The sequence below is a fragment of the Furipterus horrens genome, unplaced genomic scaffold (assembly GCF_987537825.1).
Source record: "Furipterus horrens unplaced genomic scaffold, mFurHor1.1.pri manual_scaffold_12, whole genome shotgun sequence".
NCBI lineage: Eukaryota > Metazoa > Chordata > Mammalia > Chiroptera > Furipteridae > Furipterus > Furipterus horrens.
The window spans coordinates 45,191,761-45,207,637 of record NW_028327182.1 but is presented as its reverse complement, the minus strand read 5'-3'; the positions used below and the strand labels follow the sequence as shown (position 1 = coordinate 45,207,637).

The 15,877-nt window shown below is 40.7% G+C and overlaps 1 protein-coding gene across 1 annotated transcript in view; it reads left to right on the top strand.

The window, feature by feature from the left end:
- The window catches only part of EPSTI1 (epithelial stromal interaction 1), a 181,438-nt gene that overhangs the window by 84,050 nt on the left and 81,511 nt on the right, over nt 1-15,877 (top strand). The window contains 1 exon segment of the mRNA XM_090258298.1: nt 8,306-8,399. Coding sequence (XP_090114424.1) covers nt 8,306-8,399 — 94 coding nt within the window.

Genomic DNA, 15,877 nt, shown 5'->3' with positions numbered 1-15,877 from the left:
TTTGAATGTTGGCATTTTAATTATGATGTGTCTTGAGATGGGCCTGTTGGGTTCATCTTCATTGGGACCCTCTGTACTTCCTGGACTTGAGTGACTCCTTCTCTCCTCATGTGAGGGAAGTTTTCTGTCATTAGTTTTTCAAAGAGGTTTTCTATCCCTTGCTCTTCTTCTTCTCCTTCTGGAATTCCTATGATACGGATATTATTACGTTTCATGTTGTCCTGCAGCTGTCTTAGAACCTCTTCAGTCTTGTTCAGTCTTTTTTCATTTTGTTGCATTGTCTGGGAGTTTTTGTGTACGTTGTCCTCCAGCTCGCTGATCCGATCTTCTGCTTCCTCTATCCTGCTTTTAATTCCTTCTACTGTGTTCTTCAATTCAGAGATCGTATTATTCATTTCCTCCTGGCTCTTATTGATAGCTTCTATGTCCTTTTTCATGCTCGTGTAATTCTCTGTGAGTTCCTTGTAGTTTTCCTGGAGTTCCTTGTAGTTTCCCTGGAGTTCGTTGTAGTTTCCGCTGAGCTCATTCAGCTTCTCCATAATCCATGTTTTGAATTCCGTATCTGATATTTTGCTCCCCTCTATTTCATTTAGCACTCTCTCTGGGGATTCTACCTTTCCTTTCGATGAGGGGTTGTTTCTCTGTCTCCCCATTTTTGTGATTCCTATTGTTTGTTGGTGCTTCTTAGAATGATCTGCTCTTCCTGGGTCTGCCTCTGGTATCGTCAGATCATGTACCAGACTGGCCCTAGGCAGCCTATTGGAGACTTCCAGGGATCTACTGCCTTTGTCTGTCTTCTTTAGTTGTTAATCTACTCAATCTGTGATTAGCTGTCAGGCTTAAGGACCTTGGATGTGGCAGCTTAATTCCTGTAGGCAGAGCTTTTATTTCCCCTTAGTCTGATGCCACTTGGAGGGGAATGGTCTGTCTGCTGTACTGGGGCTGTGTCAGCACTGGCTGGTCCTGGGAAGAGGTTAGTGTAGCTTCCACTTACTCCTCCGCCCTCTTGGATCTCCGTCTGTGTTGTCCTTGATGTTATTTCTTTAATCTGTCTGGTTGTATTTCAGCTACTCTTTGGTGGATCTTTTTTTCTGGTTAGTTGATTGAGAGTCACTCTGCCCACCTTGTCTTGAGATCTTTTGTGGAGGTGCTGCTAAAACATAATCACACAACCTAGGCAAGAAACCCACACCCTCCAATATCTCCCCCAACTACAATCTCACTATAGGCTGCAAATGAGCCCGTATAAATATACTTGTGGAGATATTGGGACTCTTATTTCGTAGGAGAAACAGATAGGAGTTGTTTTAAATGAAGGGTAATTTTTGAGAGGCAAGTTGATAGAGTAATAATATTAGTAATTGGGATCAAGGTTATGTAAGACAGCAATTAACACGTACACTGTATGTTTGAAAAGGAGGAGAGGGTTACAGCGTGGAGTGAGAAAGTGGAAGTGTATAGTATTAGGATTATATAATCGGTATATGCTATATGATTAGCGTGGGAGGGAGGATAGACACAACAGACATCCAGGCAGACAGACAGCCAGAAATTGAAAGAGAGGGCTGAGGAGGTTAGAAGGTAGAAAACAGATTGAGAAAGAATTTTTCAATAATAGAAATACAGAGTAGAAAATAGCAAGACAGGAAGGGAGAGAGGGAAGAGAGAGAGAAAGTAGAGAAGAGAAGGGTAGGAGAGAGAATGAAAGAAGAAGGGGAGGTAGAAGAGGGGGCACTGGATTGAAATTCTTTTTAAATTATATATTATAAAAAAGATTAGGAGATTAAAACATGATATAAAATTGGAAGATAGAGAGAAAGAGAGAATATAGAGAGAGAGGAATAGGAGATGGGAAAGCAAGAGGATGGGGGAGGGAAAGAACACAGAGGAGAGAAGGAAATCAGGAGGAAGAGGAGATATTAGGGAGGGAAAGACTGAAATTGAAGAGTTGACAAAAGATAGGATGAAGGAGAGAAATATAAGAGGGAGAGAAAGAAGAGGGGATGGGGTGGAAAGAGAGAAGGGGTAAAAATGAGAGGGTGAAGGGAGAGGGGGATAGATTAGAATTGTAATTTGAATATTAAAAGATTAGAATATAAAGTGGAATAGGGAGAGAGGAAGAAAGAGAGAGAGAATATGTATATGGAGAGAAGGAAAATAAGGGCAAGGGATGAAAGAAAAATGAATGTAGACTGAAGGGGGACAAAATAAAGAAAGAAATTTAATAAAATTGAAGGAGTTTAGCGCAGAGAAAGGAGAGAGAGAGAAAGGGAGAGAACGTAAAATTAAAAAAATAACTGAGAATAGGATGCAGGGGAGACATGCTAAGGGGAGAGAAGGGAGGGAAGAGGAGGGGAGAAAAGGAAAGAGAATAAGAAAGGACGGTAGGGGCAGTTAGAGAGAGAGTGAGAAATAAAAGAATGAGAGGATTTTAACTCAATTCAACTTTTAGGCACAGTCTCTGGGTATTTTTGGTTTGTTTGTTTTTTTGTTTTTCCTTCCTTCTTTCCTGAGTCCGCTCCTATTCAAAATTCCATGAGTTTCAAATCTTTTCTGGTTGGTTGGCTGGCTGTGGGAGGGTTCTGCTTGATTCTGGGATTGCTAGTCTTTTATTCGTGGGCCTACCGCCTCTCTGCTGTGAGCTGCATTTAGTTGTCCCCTCCTGAGGCAGCCTCAGCCCTCCTCAGGCTTGTCCAGCTACTCCTTCCCTCTCTTGGTCCAGACTGTGCCTGCCAGCAATCCCCGTCCTGCCTCCAGTCCTGTCTCTATTCCCAGGCTACAGCTTCTGCTCTCTTCCCTGTCTATATGCCTGCGCACCCTACCTCTCTCCCTGTCTCAAGACCGTCCCTTTGTTCTGCAGGACTCTGGCACAGTCGGTCAAAGCGCCAGGCCCAGTGGCACTTTCCTGCTCAGGGCCTCTCCCCTAGTCTGGAGCTCTGCAGCGGCTTTCCCGCGTGGGCTCTTCTCCTTGCCCCCAAACTGTCTCTATTCCGAGCTACAGCTTCCACTGGCTTCCCTGTCTATAGGCCTGCGCGCTCTATCTCCCTCCCTGCCCCAGCACCGTCCCTTTGTTCTGCAGGATTCCAGTGTGGTCGGTCAGCGCAGCACTCTCCTAACCAGGAGTTCTCCCCCAGTCTGGAGCTCCACAGCAGCCTTTCCCTTCGGGCCCTTCTCCCCACCCTAAAACCATCTCCAATCCAGAACCTCCGCCTCCGCTCTCTTCCCTACTTACACACCCTGCGCGTCCTATTTCTCTCTTAGCCCCAAACCCACCTTTTGTTCTGTGGGATTCTAGTGCGATTGCTCAGTCCTCCCCCAGTCCGGAGTTCAGCAGCAGCTTTTCTGTGCAGCTGGTCTCCTTGCCCCAAAACTGCTCCTTTGTTCTGTAGGGCCCTAGCGCTAGTGCTGGGCTCGCCCGGAGTGCCGAGCTTTCAGTCGGAGGTTGCAGCTGAGGATGTTTCCCTCTAGACTCAGATCACACAGTTTCTCCCAGTCCTGGTTGTTCACTGTTCTCTCCCTCCTCTGGCTTTTTCGGCCAAGTCTTCTCCCTAACTCCCTACAAGAATTCACTTATCGGTGTGCCCCTAGCAGGGGGAGCCTCCAAGGAGCTCCAGGCTATTGAACTCTCCGGCTTGTTACTGCAGATGCACCGAGTCTTGGAATGACTCAGCCTACAGTGTGTGGTAAACCCCTCCACCCCCCTCCAGGCTGCTCCCACGCTCTCCTCCCTGTTCATGCTATCGGAGATCCACACTCACTCAGTCACTCCTCTCCGCATTCATTCCTGGAGTCTCTCCTTAACAGGAGCGAGCTGAGAACACTGTCCCTACTCCGCGGCCATCTTCCCCTCCTCCAATAGATATGTATTGAATGCCATTTTATTTTTAATTATTTTCCTTTGTTGTTTTTTCTTTCTTTTTCTTTCTTTCTTTCTTTCTCTTCTTCTTCTCTCCTCCTCCTCCTCCTCAAGTGTATTATTTCAGATATTGCATTCTTTATTTCTGACATCCTTTTTTATGATTTCTTTGTTTTCTTTCATGTTGGTGAACACCCTTATAATCATTAGTCTAAACTCTCTATCTAATACATTGCTTGCCTCCATTCTATCTATTTTTTCTTCTGGAGAATTCTCTTGTTCTTTCATTTTGGCCTCTTTCTATGACTTCCCATTTTGGCTGCTTCTTTGTATTTGTTTCTATGCATCAGGTAGATCAGCAAAGACTCTGGTTCAGATCTACATTAAATTCTGTTTGTGACTGGCCCTGGGTAACCTGTTTGGAGCTATACAGGATTCACAGTTTATGGCTCCCTCTACTTATCTGGAGTGTGTGCAGAAAGACCCAGGCTGCATACCAGTGCTGGATTTTATGATAACCATGCCTGGGGGAGGGTCAACTAAAATCTCTGAGCTCCCAGAGATCCACCTTAGTTGTTAAACTTAATCACTGAGATAACAACTTCCAGCTGTACTCAGCAGCCTGGTTTATGCTCCACAGGGTGGGGCTATTGCTTCCCCTCAGGCTGATGCCACTTGGAAAGGAATGCTCTCTGCCTGAGAAAGTTGGCTTATGCAGTGTAGGAAATGACTCAGCACAGGGGGATCCTGGCAGATGTTCATGAAGTTCTCTTTCTGCAGCCACCCACGCCAGACTCTCCTTACACATGTAAAGGCCACTCTGCCCTCCCTCTGCCAGAGCCCAGGCTAAGTGGCTGCAAATGATAGTTTGTGTATCTGCCCTTTAAGAGGGTCTCTGCATCTCCAGCTATTTTACCTGGTGGACATAAACCCTGCTGCTTTTCACAGCCATGTTATTTGGGTTCCATTCCCAGATCTGGTGCTGTAGGCTGGAGAGACCAGCTTGGGGTTTACACTGTTTAAGGTGAACCACTCGGCTGCTAAAATATCCCTCTGGAGCTTTAGCTGCTGCCTGTGGGAACCAAGCCAGCCTTCTTGTGTCTCCTCTGCACTCCATGCCAGTCTTGTTTTAGTGGTGTGGCTTCTTCTATCTGTCTGTGGTTTTAAGTCTACTCTCCAGAGAATGTTCAGGAGCTTATTCAGGATTATTTTTCTATAATTTAGTTGTAATTTTAGTTTGCTCTTGGGAGGAAGTTTGTGCAGCTTCCACCTACTCCTCTGCCATCTTGGGTTCTTCCATCCATTTACTTTTAGTCTGTGTGTATCTTTTTGATTTGAAGTGGGTATTAGGAGACAGCATACATATCAGTCTTGTTTTTTCATCCATTCAGCTACCCTACATCTTTCGATTGGAGAATTAGGTCATTTACATTGAAAGTGATTATTGATAGATACGTATTTAGTGCCATTTTATTTTTTAAACTATTTTCCTCTGTTTTTCTTTTTCTTCGTCTTCTTAAAGCAAGCTCTTTAACTTTTTTTTTTTTTTTTTTTTTTTTTTTTTTTTGCAATACCAGTTTGGTGTTAACAGGCTCCTCTAGCTTTTTCTTGTTTTGGAAACTCCTTATTTCTCCTTCGATTTTAATGATACCTTTTCTTGGTAAAGTAGCCTTCGTTGTAGGTTTTTGCTTTTCATCACCTTGAATATTTCATGCCAATCTCTTCTGACCTAAAATGTTTCTGTTAAGTAATTATATGACAGTCGAATGGGAATTTCCTTATAGGTAAGTAAGTGCTTTTCTCTTACAACTTTTAAGATCTTTCCTTGTCTTTAAGCTTTTCCATTTTAATCATGATGTGTCTTGGTGTGGGTTTGGTCCATCTTTTGGGGGCACTCTCTGAGCTTCCTGGACTTCTGTGTCTTTTTCCTTCACTAGGTTAAGGAAGTTTTCAGTCATTTTTTCTTCAAATAGGTTCTCTATCCCTTACTCACTCTCTTTTCCTTCTGGTATCCCCATGAGGTAGATGTTACATTTCATGTTGTCCCAAAGGTTTCTTAAACTCTCCTCATTTAAAAATTTTTTTCTTTTTGCTACTCTTATTGTTTTCTGCTATCTTTTCTTCCAAATTGCTTATTCAACCCTCTGCTTTGTTCAACCTACTGTTTTTCCTTCCAGTTTATTATTTCAGATATGCATTCTTTATTTCTGACTGGTTATTTTTATGGCCTCTATGTTCCATTTTATGCTTGCTATCTCTTTGTAAATTCTTTTTTATGATTGCTATGTCTTGAGAATTCTTTATTCTACTCTTCCTCAACAAATCTCAGCCTCTTTGTGTACTTTTGAAATTGATCACCTAAATTGAGAAATTATTCTCTTGTGAATATTACCTTATGTTGTATTATTTGAGTAGGGTAGTTGCTGTATAAGTAGACCTCAAAATATGTAATTGCTTGGTTACTATATATTTTTCATGCTCATTTAAGACATGGATGAACAGGTTTGAGAGGAGGCTCCCTCCATTCATATATTCAGACAGCAAAACCAATATAGGTCCTTCCATCTTTAATATATATGACTTTCAAGTTTGTGCTGGGGGTTGTTTTCTAGGTAGCCAGAAGAAAAGGTACATGCATTGGAACTTTATAATTAGTTAGTCCTGGAAGTGGTGGTGTATATCACTTCCTTTCACATACTGTTGGTCAAGACTCAACCATGTGATACTGTGCTAATAGTAGAAAAATATCTGTTAATTTGGTAACTTGAGACTTGTCTTGTTTGTATAGTTAATCATTTGGGAGTAATTCATATTCTCCATAGGCTACTACTTACATTTTTGTGACAGTTCTGTGGCCTTGTCATTATGATTTAATCTTGTGGCATGAGCGGGACAGTGACACTGGCACAAAGTGCATACTGGTAGTTAGCTATCCAGCCTGCTTTGTGCTGGAATTCGCAGGTAAGAAGCAACCATCAGAACACAATGCAGGGCTGTCAGTCAGTTTGGTCTGAACTTCCTTCCTTGCTTGTCATAGTGTTTCTTTTTCAGTGCTTTTTCAGTGCTTTGCACTAAACTAAGGATATTCAGAAATCTCATCCAAACTTCTGGCAACTTTCTTGTCTTTATACTTTTGATTGATGACTTTATAAAGCCCCAGACACTGGGGCAACTTCCAGACTCTGAGACTTCATTAGTCTCCTTGTCTATTCTTGGCAAGATAAGCAATTCTGGACAAATGGAAAGGCTGCTTGTCTCAGCTGCTGAAGCTTTATGTTTCTCAGGGTTATGTACATCATTGAACTTTTAGTTCTTTCTTTCCCAGCTCAAGCTTCTGAGCTTGTTCAAATGCCATGTTCCATTTAAGTAATTATTTGAAGTGATGTTGGCATCTCTGCTTATTTTCTTATTCCTTGTTTTGATTTTCACCTAACTGGATATTATTTATTTTTATCAGGCTGTTTGTGTTCCCTTGATGCCCATGTCCCAAGTGCTGATGAATTGGATCTTAGCATTAGACCTAAAATATCAGGGGAAAGCAGAAATATACAAGGAAGGAAGCAGATGGTGCAACATAAATGAGGTGTTTTGTTCTGAATGAGGAATGGAGGAGTAATAAATCCCACAGATTACATGGAGGAAAGGACAAAGGAATGTAAATAAATCAATGATAGGTAGAATGGGGCAGTTATTGAAGTAAGGGCCAGGGAACAATTTCAGTGTTCTATGCTTGACATACCTGAGAGGCAAAATTGGGGTGATGGTTTATATTTTTAAAGGAAAAACAAAGAACCGAACTCTGAGGACATGTCTAGACCAATATTTTATGTCATAAATGCAGACCAGAATTACAGCACTTCTTACAAATCAAAGACGTGTGTGTGTGAGTGCCAGGAAGCAGATGGTTCATTTCTGCCTTCAGAATCCCAAAGGGGTCTATGACCCATAAATGTCTAAGAGTTAATGGATTAGAGGGTCCGTGTATCCTGAAAGTAGTCAGAACTATGAAGGAAATGAGATGACCAGGAGAAAGGTGAATGGCCTAATGCAGAACCAGTGCAGAATAAGATGTTGTGAGGATTAATGTTTCCCTCTGTAGTGAAGTCTGAGTATCAGGCTTTAAATGTTCAGATAGGAAATTAGGGCCCTATATGTGGAATCTGAGAGAGTACCTATTTCCATGTCAAAGTATATGAAGTAGAAAAGCGAAAGAATACCTTTAAATTACACAAGCCTAAACTTATATTTTTCAGACTAATGTTCTCTAAGAATACAGTTTTGCAATAGCATTTTGTTTTGGATTTTCTACTCCACTCAAACTAACCTTTTGTTCTACCTAAGAAGTTTTTAGGCATCACTCAATACAAGCCTAGGCTAGTATCCAAAGTCACAATAAATAATTATTTCTATCTTTATGGAGGAACTAACACCTATTTTTGTGCCTGTTAGCAAAACTGCTGAGTTCTTGAGCAGAATGGAGACAGAGCGGCCAAACAGAAGTACTTGTCAGACTGCTCGCTGTGACCCACAGTCTTCAACTTTGGTAAGTAGAATGCCATGCAGGGTGTGTCTGGCATTTTCAAAAGAGGTTTTTAGTAAGTGAAGATTAAGTGCATAGAGTGTAACCTATACAACATAGAATATTGGAAGTAAAGGCAGATGTCCTAATCTGAAACTTTAATTGCTGCTTCAGCTGTAAAACAATGTTTGTATTTGTTACCTGTATTATGGGCACCTGAACTAAATAAACATAAACCTCAGAAAAGCCTTTGATCTCACCCAGTCATCCAACCATGTATCCATCCTCCATGTAAGGACTTTAGTCAAGTGGAGAAAACTGTAGTTATAAAGCAAAGTAGTGAGTGTAGAATGTATAGTAAATAGAAAGCTGAGGTTTAAAATATGAGTCTATAAAGTGAAGAGAGTCATTCCAGGTGTCAAGTTAAATTAGTCAAGACACAGAAGCAAGAGTTAAGGTATAACGGCAAGAAAAAACATGACTTGTGCTAGGAGTTTTGTGTAGGTGCAGGCTAAGGAGTGCAACTCTAGAAAAACTGCAGTCTAGAATGCTGGAGAGGTAGGTAGGAGCCATGAGGACAATTTCTCAGAGGGCTCTCTTGGATACCACAGGATGTTTAGCATTCCTGACCCCTGGGCACAAAATGCTAGTAGCATCCCCCAGACATTGAGACATCCAGAAATGCCTCACACAGGAAACTTTGGTGCTCCTGATAGAACACTACTGCAGAAATTTGTGCAGCATCTTGGAGACTTGGACCTAATTCTGTGAGGACTGAAGGTAATGAAAAATTTTAAACAGGGAAGGTTCAATGTCAGGTTTGTACTGGTAACCATGTAAAGGATGGATCTAAAAGAACAGAGGAGGCAAAGGGGCCTGTAAGACCCTTCTGTATTAGGCTAGGTGAAGAATAATGAAGACTTGAAGTTGAGTGGTGGATGAGAGGATAGAGGTTAGAGTGCAGGTCAGGGAACTGCTAACAGGTGAAATTGGCAGGGCTTGGTTATTGACTAGCTGATTGGGTACAACAAAATAAGTATAATTAAGGATCAGTCTGGGAAAGAGTTGTAATTTAAAAAAATATATCAGTTTAAGTCTTAAAAGGTCAGTGTTTCCAGGATTTGAGCAGGTAAAAAATAAGTTGATAGAGAAATCTGATCTTCATCTTCTCCCACCCACCCCCTTTCTCATTAGTGGCCACATTTTTAAAATGTCACGAAGTTATTATGATACTCTATGGGAAAAGGTCATTTTTTTTCTTGCTTCTAATGTGATGTTCCAAAGTCTGAATTTGCTAGTATGGGCTCCTCAAGCCATGTCAAATTTGTAGTTTCTCTCCCCTCATTGCAGGGCTCTGGAAGAAAGGGTTAAGAAGTTATAGGTAGTAGAGTTAAATCATGTGTAGGAACAGCCTTTGCATTTGTCCAGATACCCTGTGGCAGTGAGAAAGGGGAGCGAAAACAGGAGCTGGCTAGACTTACCAACTGGGTGTTTGGCTGCCCAGGATGGTCTTGCTTTCTGTTTCAGAGCTTCCTGATGCCTTTGGTTTGAACACCTGGTGGAACTGTGTGTGCTTGTTCTGTTGATTTTGGCTCAATTTATCAATTTAACAAGATCATCCTGAATTTTAATACTGTCATAGAAAGCATTAGTAGTGTCTCCCAGAGCCTCATGTTTTGTGGACTGATAGTGCATTAGCCACATGGTCCTCAGCATTAGTAATAGAAAATATGAAGCAGGATTAGACTCAGGATGATTCCTTATGAACTGCATTCAATAGCTTCTGATTTTGACACCAAACTGTTACTAATTTTGTGCTATTTATTTAACTTACTTTTTACTCATATCATCCTCTTCTTATTCTGTCTAATGCATCTGCATAGAACTCCTCTGGGAACGCTTTGCAGGAACCATTTCTAATGCTTTAGGAAAGTCAAACATGTACATTGCATGTTTGCAGAGTTATGACACCTGTGGTTTGCCTTAACTATGGTCAATATATGGAACATGAATACTGTGTGATACTCATTTATATGGGATGTGAAGAGCTGCAGGGTTTCAACTTTTTTAAAGAAACAATTTTAATTTTACTACATAATGCAACTTTCCTGAGAATACTGTTTTCCTTATGCTGTTTATTTGTGGATCTGTCATGGGCAGATAGGAATTTAATAAGTACTATACAATTATGTCAGTGAAGAAGACAAGAAAATTCATTTAGATGCTACACATAAGGACTTCAGACAAAAGATTGTACATTAAATGGTTTCCGGTCTCTGGTTTGCTATCCCCTGCTTCCTCTTCTTCTAGAGAAAATAATAATTGTTTAAACTCTAATCCTGTGTCCCACTGCCCAGTGGCCACTATAGCTTCAAGGATAAAGTCAAAATGCCTTAGCTTAAGGAAAAAGTGCTCTCTGCTCTCTGCTCTCTTCCTTTTAACTCACCTCTCTGTAGTCGTAAAGTCTATGTCTTTGCCACTCCTATTATGGTCCATGGACCAGCAGCATAGGCGTCACCTGAGAGCTAATAGAAATGTAGGCAAATCTCAAGACCCACTGCAGACCTAAATCAGAACCTGCATTTTAACATGGTCTGTGGGTGATTTGTGTGCACATTAATGTTTGAGGGACACTTCTCAATCACTCATGTCTTTATGTTCATCTCCTTTCACTTTCACTACTCTATAAACACTTAGTGAAGGTTGGTTATTTTAATTTTTCTTCAGGTCACATATTCTTTAAAAGTCAACACTTAAGAGCCTATGTCCCTTGCATGCCTTCAATCTCACTTTTACATCAATACTTTAAACTCCTTTTATTAATTTCCCTTTGCTTATAAGATAAGTAATGGGTATTTAAGGTGTGACATGATGACTATGGTTAATACTATAGCACATATTTGAATGTTGCTAAAGCATAGATCTTAAAAGTTCACATCATAAGAGATTTTATAACAATGTTGGTGATGGATGGATATCAATTAGATTTACTGTGTTTATCATTTCATAATAGATACAGATATTGAATTATGTTGTAAATGTGAAACTAATATCATATGTCAATTATACCTCAATAAAAACATTCCCATTACTACTATAGCAAATTACTGTAAACTTAGTGGCTAAAAACAAACAACACAGATTTATTCTATTACTGTTCTGGAATCAGAAGTCAGAAATGAGTATAAAGGGGCTAAAAATCAGTGTCAGCAGGGCTGGTTCCTTCTGGATGCTCTAGCAGGGAATCTATTCTGTGCATCTTTCAACTTTTCTTGGCCACCATCATCCTTTGGCCCCTTGGCATGTGACTACATCATCCTGATTTCTGCTTTCATTCTCACCTCACCTTCTGTGCACTGACTTTGTTTTCCTCTCATAAGGACACTTGTGATTATATTGGGCCCACCTGGATCACCCAGGATCCTCTTAAGATCCTTTTCTGAAAATTCCCTTTTGTCACATAAGGTAGCATTCACAGCTTCCAGGGATTAGGACATGGACATCTTTAGGAAGCCATTATTCATCCCACGATACTCCACCAACTGCTTCTTTTATTTTTTGACTTCACATATCTGTTAACATATATATATATATATGGCTAATTCATGATTAATCAACTTTAGTTCTTAAACTCTTTCCAGTGTTCTCCTAACATTACTATTCAGTATTTCATGCTTTTTCTTATTATGACAATGTAAATATTTTCTTGCTACTAAGCCAATTACATTTTCTTTTTTTCACATTTTAAGATTTCATTTTATTTTTGCATTTTGTTTGAACATTTTACTGCTTTCCTTCAGCTTTTGTGACTCTTTACAAAGTGCTTCTTCATGCAAATTTCTATGCAATTTCCATTTATTTCCCTGTTAGCTATCTTGTCAGTGCCAGGTTTCTTCCACTCTTGGAAATGTCCCTTCTGCATCACTCTTACCTCCTACCTTAACCTGGGCTGATTGCTCTTTGGGCCTTCCACACCATTCTTGTTCTGAAACTTTCCTTTCACAGGATGGTTGTCATCCTTGTCTGCACATTGAAATCACCTGTGGGGTTTAAAAATTCACTAGTGCCTGGGTCATACCCTCATATCCTGCTGTATTGTGGCCTGGACTTCAGGGTTGTTTTTTTTTTAAGTATATTTTATTGATTATATTGTTACAATAGTTCCAATTTTTTCCCCTTTGCTCCCCTCTACCCAGCACCACCCCTCCCCCCAAAATCCACCCCCCCCAGTCCATGCCCATGGGTCACACATACAAGTCCTCTGGCTTCACCCTTTCCTATATTATTCTTTTTTAAAAAATTAATTAATTTTTTTTAACAATAAAAAATCACAATCCCCCCCTCTCAGACTTAAGACCCTTTATAATCTTATAAAGGACAATGGGCAAAGGTCTCATGCTCCTCTAGCTGCTTCAAGCTGGACATGGTCATTGTCCTACTTGCCCTTGGGTCCAGAAATCCCTGATAAGAGTGGGGGTGTGGAGGGGAGGGTGGCCTTCCCACATGGGGAAGGATCTTGCAAATTCCAGGTCAGTTGGCTGTCCCCGGACAACGGCGTGCTTGGTTTAGCAGGCTGGCATCCTTGTTGTATTCTGGGGGCAAAAGATTTGGCAACAGGGTTAAAAGACATCATTCAATCCATAACCACTAGATGACAAAAGGCAGGTATTAGTTTTTCAATTGGACTTCAGGGCTTCTAAAGCTCCCCAGGTAATCTTAATGTGCTGCCAATGATAAGAATCACTGCTGTAAATTCATCTGGGGAATTTTTGTTATTGCCTTCATATGTTGGGTCCCTGATTTCTGGGTCTCATCTATATTCTTGCTTTATTTATTTAGTTAGTTTTGGTGGAGCATATTTTTAGTAGCTTCTCAAGAGAAAATGCATGTTCAGATTCTTGCATGTCTAAAATTATCTTTATTCATCTCTTATTCTTAGCTTGCAATTTTCTAGTAAGTATTCCAAATTGGAAATAATTTTCCTTCAGAATTTTGCATGCATTGCTCTTCTAACCTTGAGTATTGTTTCCTGAGAAATCCAAGGCTATCTGATTATTAGTCCTTATATGAGGGCTTTTCCCTGTTTCCCCTGGAAATGCTTTAATATCTTCTTTTTTTTTCTTGGTATGCTGTAATTTCATAGTGATATGCCTTAGTGTGAGGTTATTTTTATTCCTTTTCAAAAATAAAGGAAACTTCTCTCTAGATTTAGATGGTTTTCTTATGTTATTTCTTTGATTTATTTCTCTTCATTTTCTCTTAATGGAATTCTTATTATTCAAATTTTAGACCTCCTGGATTTATCTTCTTACTTTTTTGTTTAAAAAATATATATTTTTCTCCTCTGACTTATCTCTGACTGCTTTCCCCTCACCTCCTCCTCCTGGGATATTGAGTTATAAAATAATTCCAGTTTCTTCCCTCCTGAGTGCCTGCTTTACTCATACTCTCTCAACACTTCTGGCACCAGAAGCATGGGTTTTTTTCCTCACACCAAATAATTTTGTTACACTAGGCAGGTGCCCTACAACTTCACTCTGCTATTACCCTAACTACCTGGAGATGGTGTCAGTTTCCACTAGTTAAGGAGTCAGTCCTACAAGACTGCCTCCACTTCAGATGCCAGTCACAGCTTGTAGGTTCCTAGGTTACTCACAACTTTGATCCAACATGGCTACAAGCTGGAGGTTCCATGGATTTGGTTAATTTGGTACTGCAGCTTATAGAGTTCAGGGTAACACATCTATCAGTTTATTAAAGGATATGATAGGGTATCCAAGATGGCAGCATAGTAGGTGGAAGCTACACTAACATCTTGCCAGGACCAAATGAGTTACAACTAAATTATAGAAAAATCATCCTGAATAAATAACTGAACACTAGCTAGAGAAAAGCCTTTAGCCAAAGACTTACAGGAGAAATTACATCACCACAACAAGACTAGTAGGATGTACAGAGGCACAAGACGGCTGGCTGGGCTCCCACAAGTTGCAGCTAAAGTTATGGAGGGACATTTCAGCAGCCTGGGGCACTGTCCCCAAGAAGTGTGGGGTCTAAACCCTAAGCTGGGCTCCACAGCTTAGAGCACCAGAACCAGGAAAAGAACCCAAATAACATCCAGCTGTGAAAGCAGCATGGTTTATGTCCACCAGGGAGATATGGCTAGAGATTTAGAGAGCCTCTTAAAGGACCAATTCACAAAATTTAATTTTCAGCCATTTACCCTAAATTTTGGCAGAAGGGCAGAATGGGCTGGAGACATAAGGGGGGTCTGGGGCTTGTTGGAGGCTCTGAAAGAGAACTGAAGGGTCAGTTGCCAGGATCCCTTTGCTGAGTCATTCCCCACACTGCAGACGCCATCTGTCTTGGGCAGAGTGCTGCTCTCCAAGAAGCATCAGCCTGAGGAGAATCAAAAGTGCCACTCACAGGTATACCTCTCACCCCACCCTGTGAAGGTTGAGCCAGGCTGCAGAGGGGTACAGCCAGAGTCAATTTCAGTGTTTAAGCTTAACAGAAAGCCTGGAGGTGAAAGTGGAGCTCTGGGAGCTCTTAGACTTTAGCTGACCCTCCCCAAGGACCAGTGCTGGTAAAAGCTGTACTTAGTGCGTGGCCTGTTTTGTTCTGCACTTACCCAGGCCCAGAAGAGGGAGCCACAAGCTGTGAATCACTGATAGCTCCAAACAGGTTGTCTAGGACCAGTCACAGAGAGTCTCAGAGTCTTTTCAGATCTACCTAATACAAAGAAACAAAAACAAAGATGCAGCGGGAATGGGAAGACAAAAAAGGCCAAAAATGAAAGAACAAGAGAATTCTCCAGAAGAAGAGATAAATTTAATGAGGGCAAGCAATTTATCAGACATACAATTAAAAAAAATGATTATAAGGATGCTCAACAGCATGAAAAAAGACATAGAAACTATCAAAAGAAACAATCAGAAATACAGAATACAACATCTGAAGTAAATAATACACCAAAAGGAATAAACAGTAGGTTAGATGAAACAGGATCCAAACAGCAACTTGGAAGACAAGGTAGATAAAACAACCAAGCAACGCAGAAAAAATAAGGAGAGTTTAAGGGACTTTTAGGACAACACAAAGCATGACAACAGCCACATCACGGGGATGCCAGAAGGAGAAGAGAGTGAGCAAGGGATCAAAAACCTATTTGAATAAATAATGACCAAAACTTTCTTAACATGGTGAGGAAAATGAGACACACAAGTCCAGGAAGCTCAGAGTCCCAAAAAAGATGGACCCAAAGAGGCCCACACCAAAACACATGATAGTTAAAGTGGTAAAGCTTAAAGAAAAAGTGAAAATCTTAAAAGCTTCAAGAGAAAAGCAGTTAGTTACCTACAAGGGGGTTCCAATTAGACTGTCATATGATTACACAACAGAAATATTTCATGCCAGAAGGGATTTGCATGAAATATTCAAGGTGATGAAAAGCAAGAACCTACAATGAAGATTACTTAACAAAGAAGGGTTATGATTTAAAA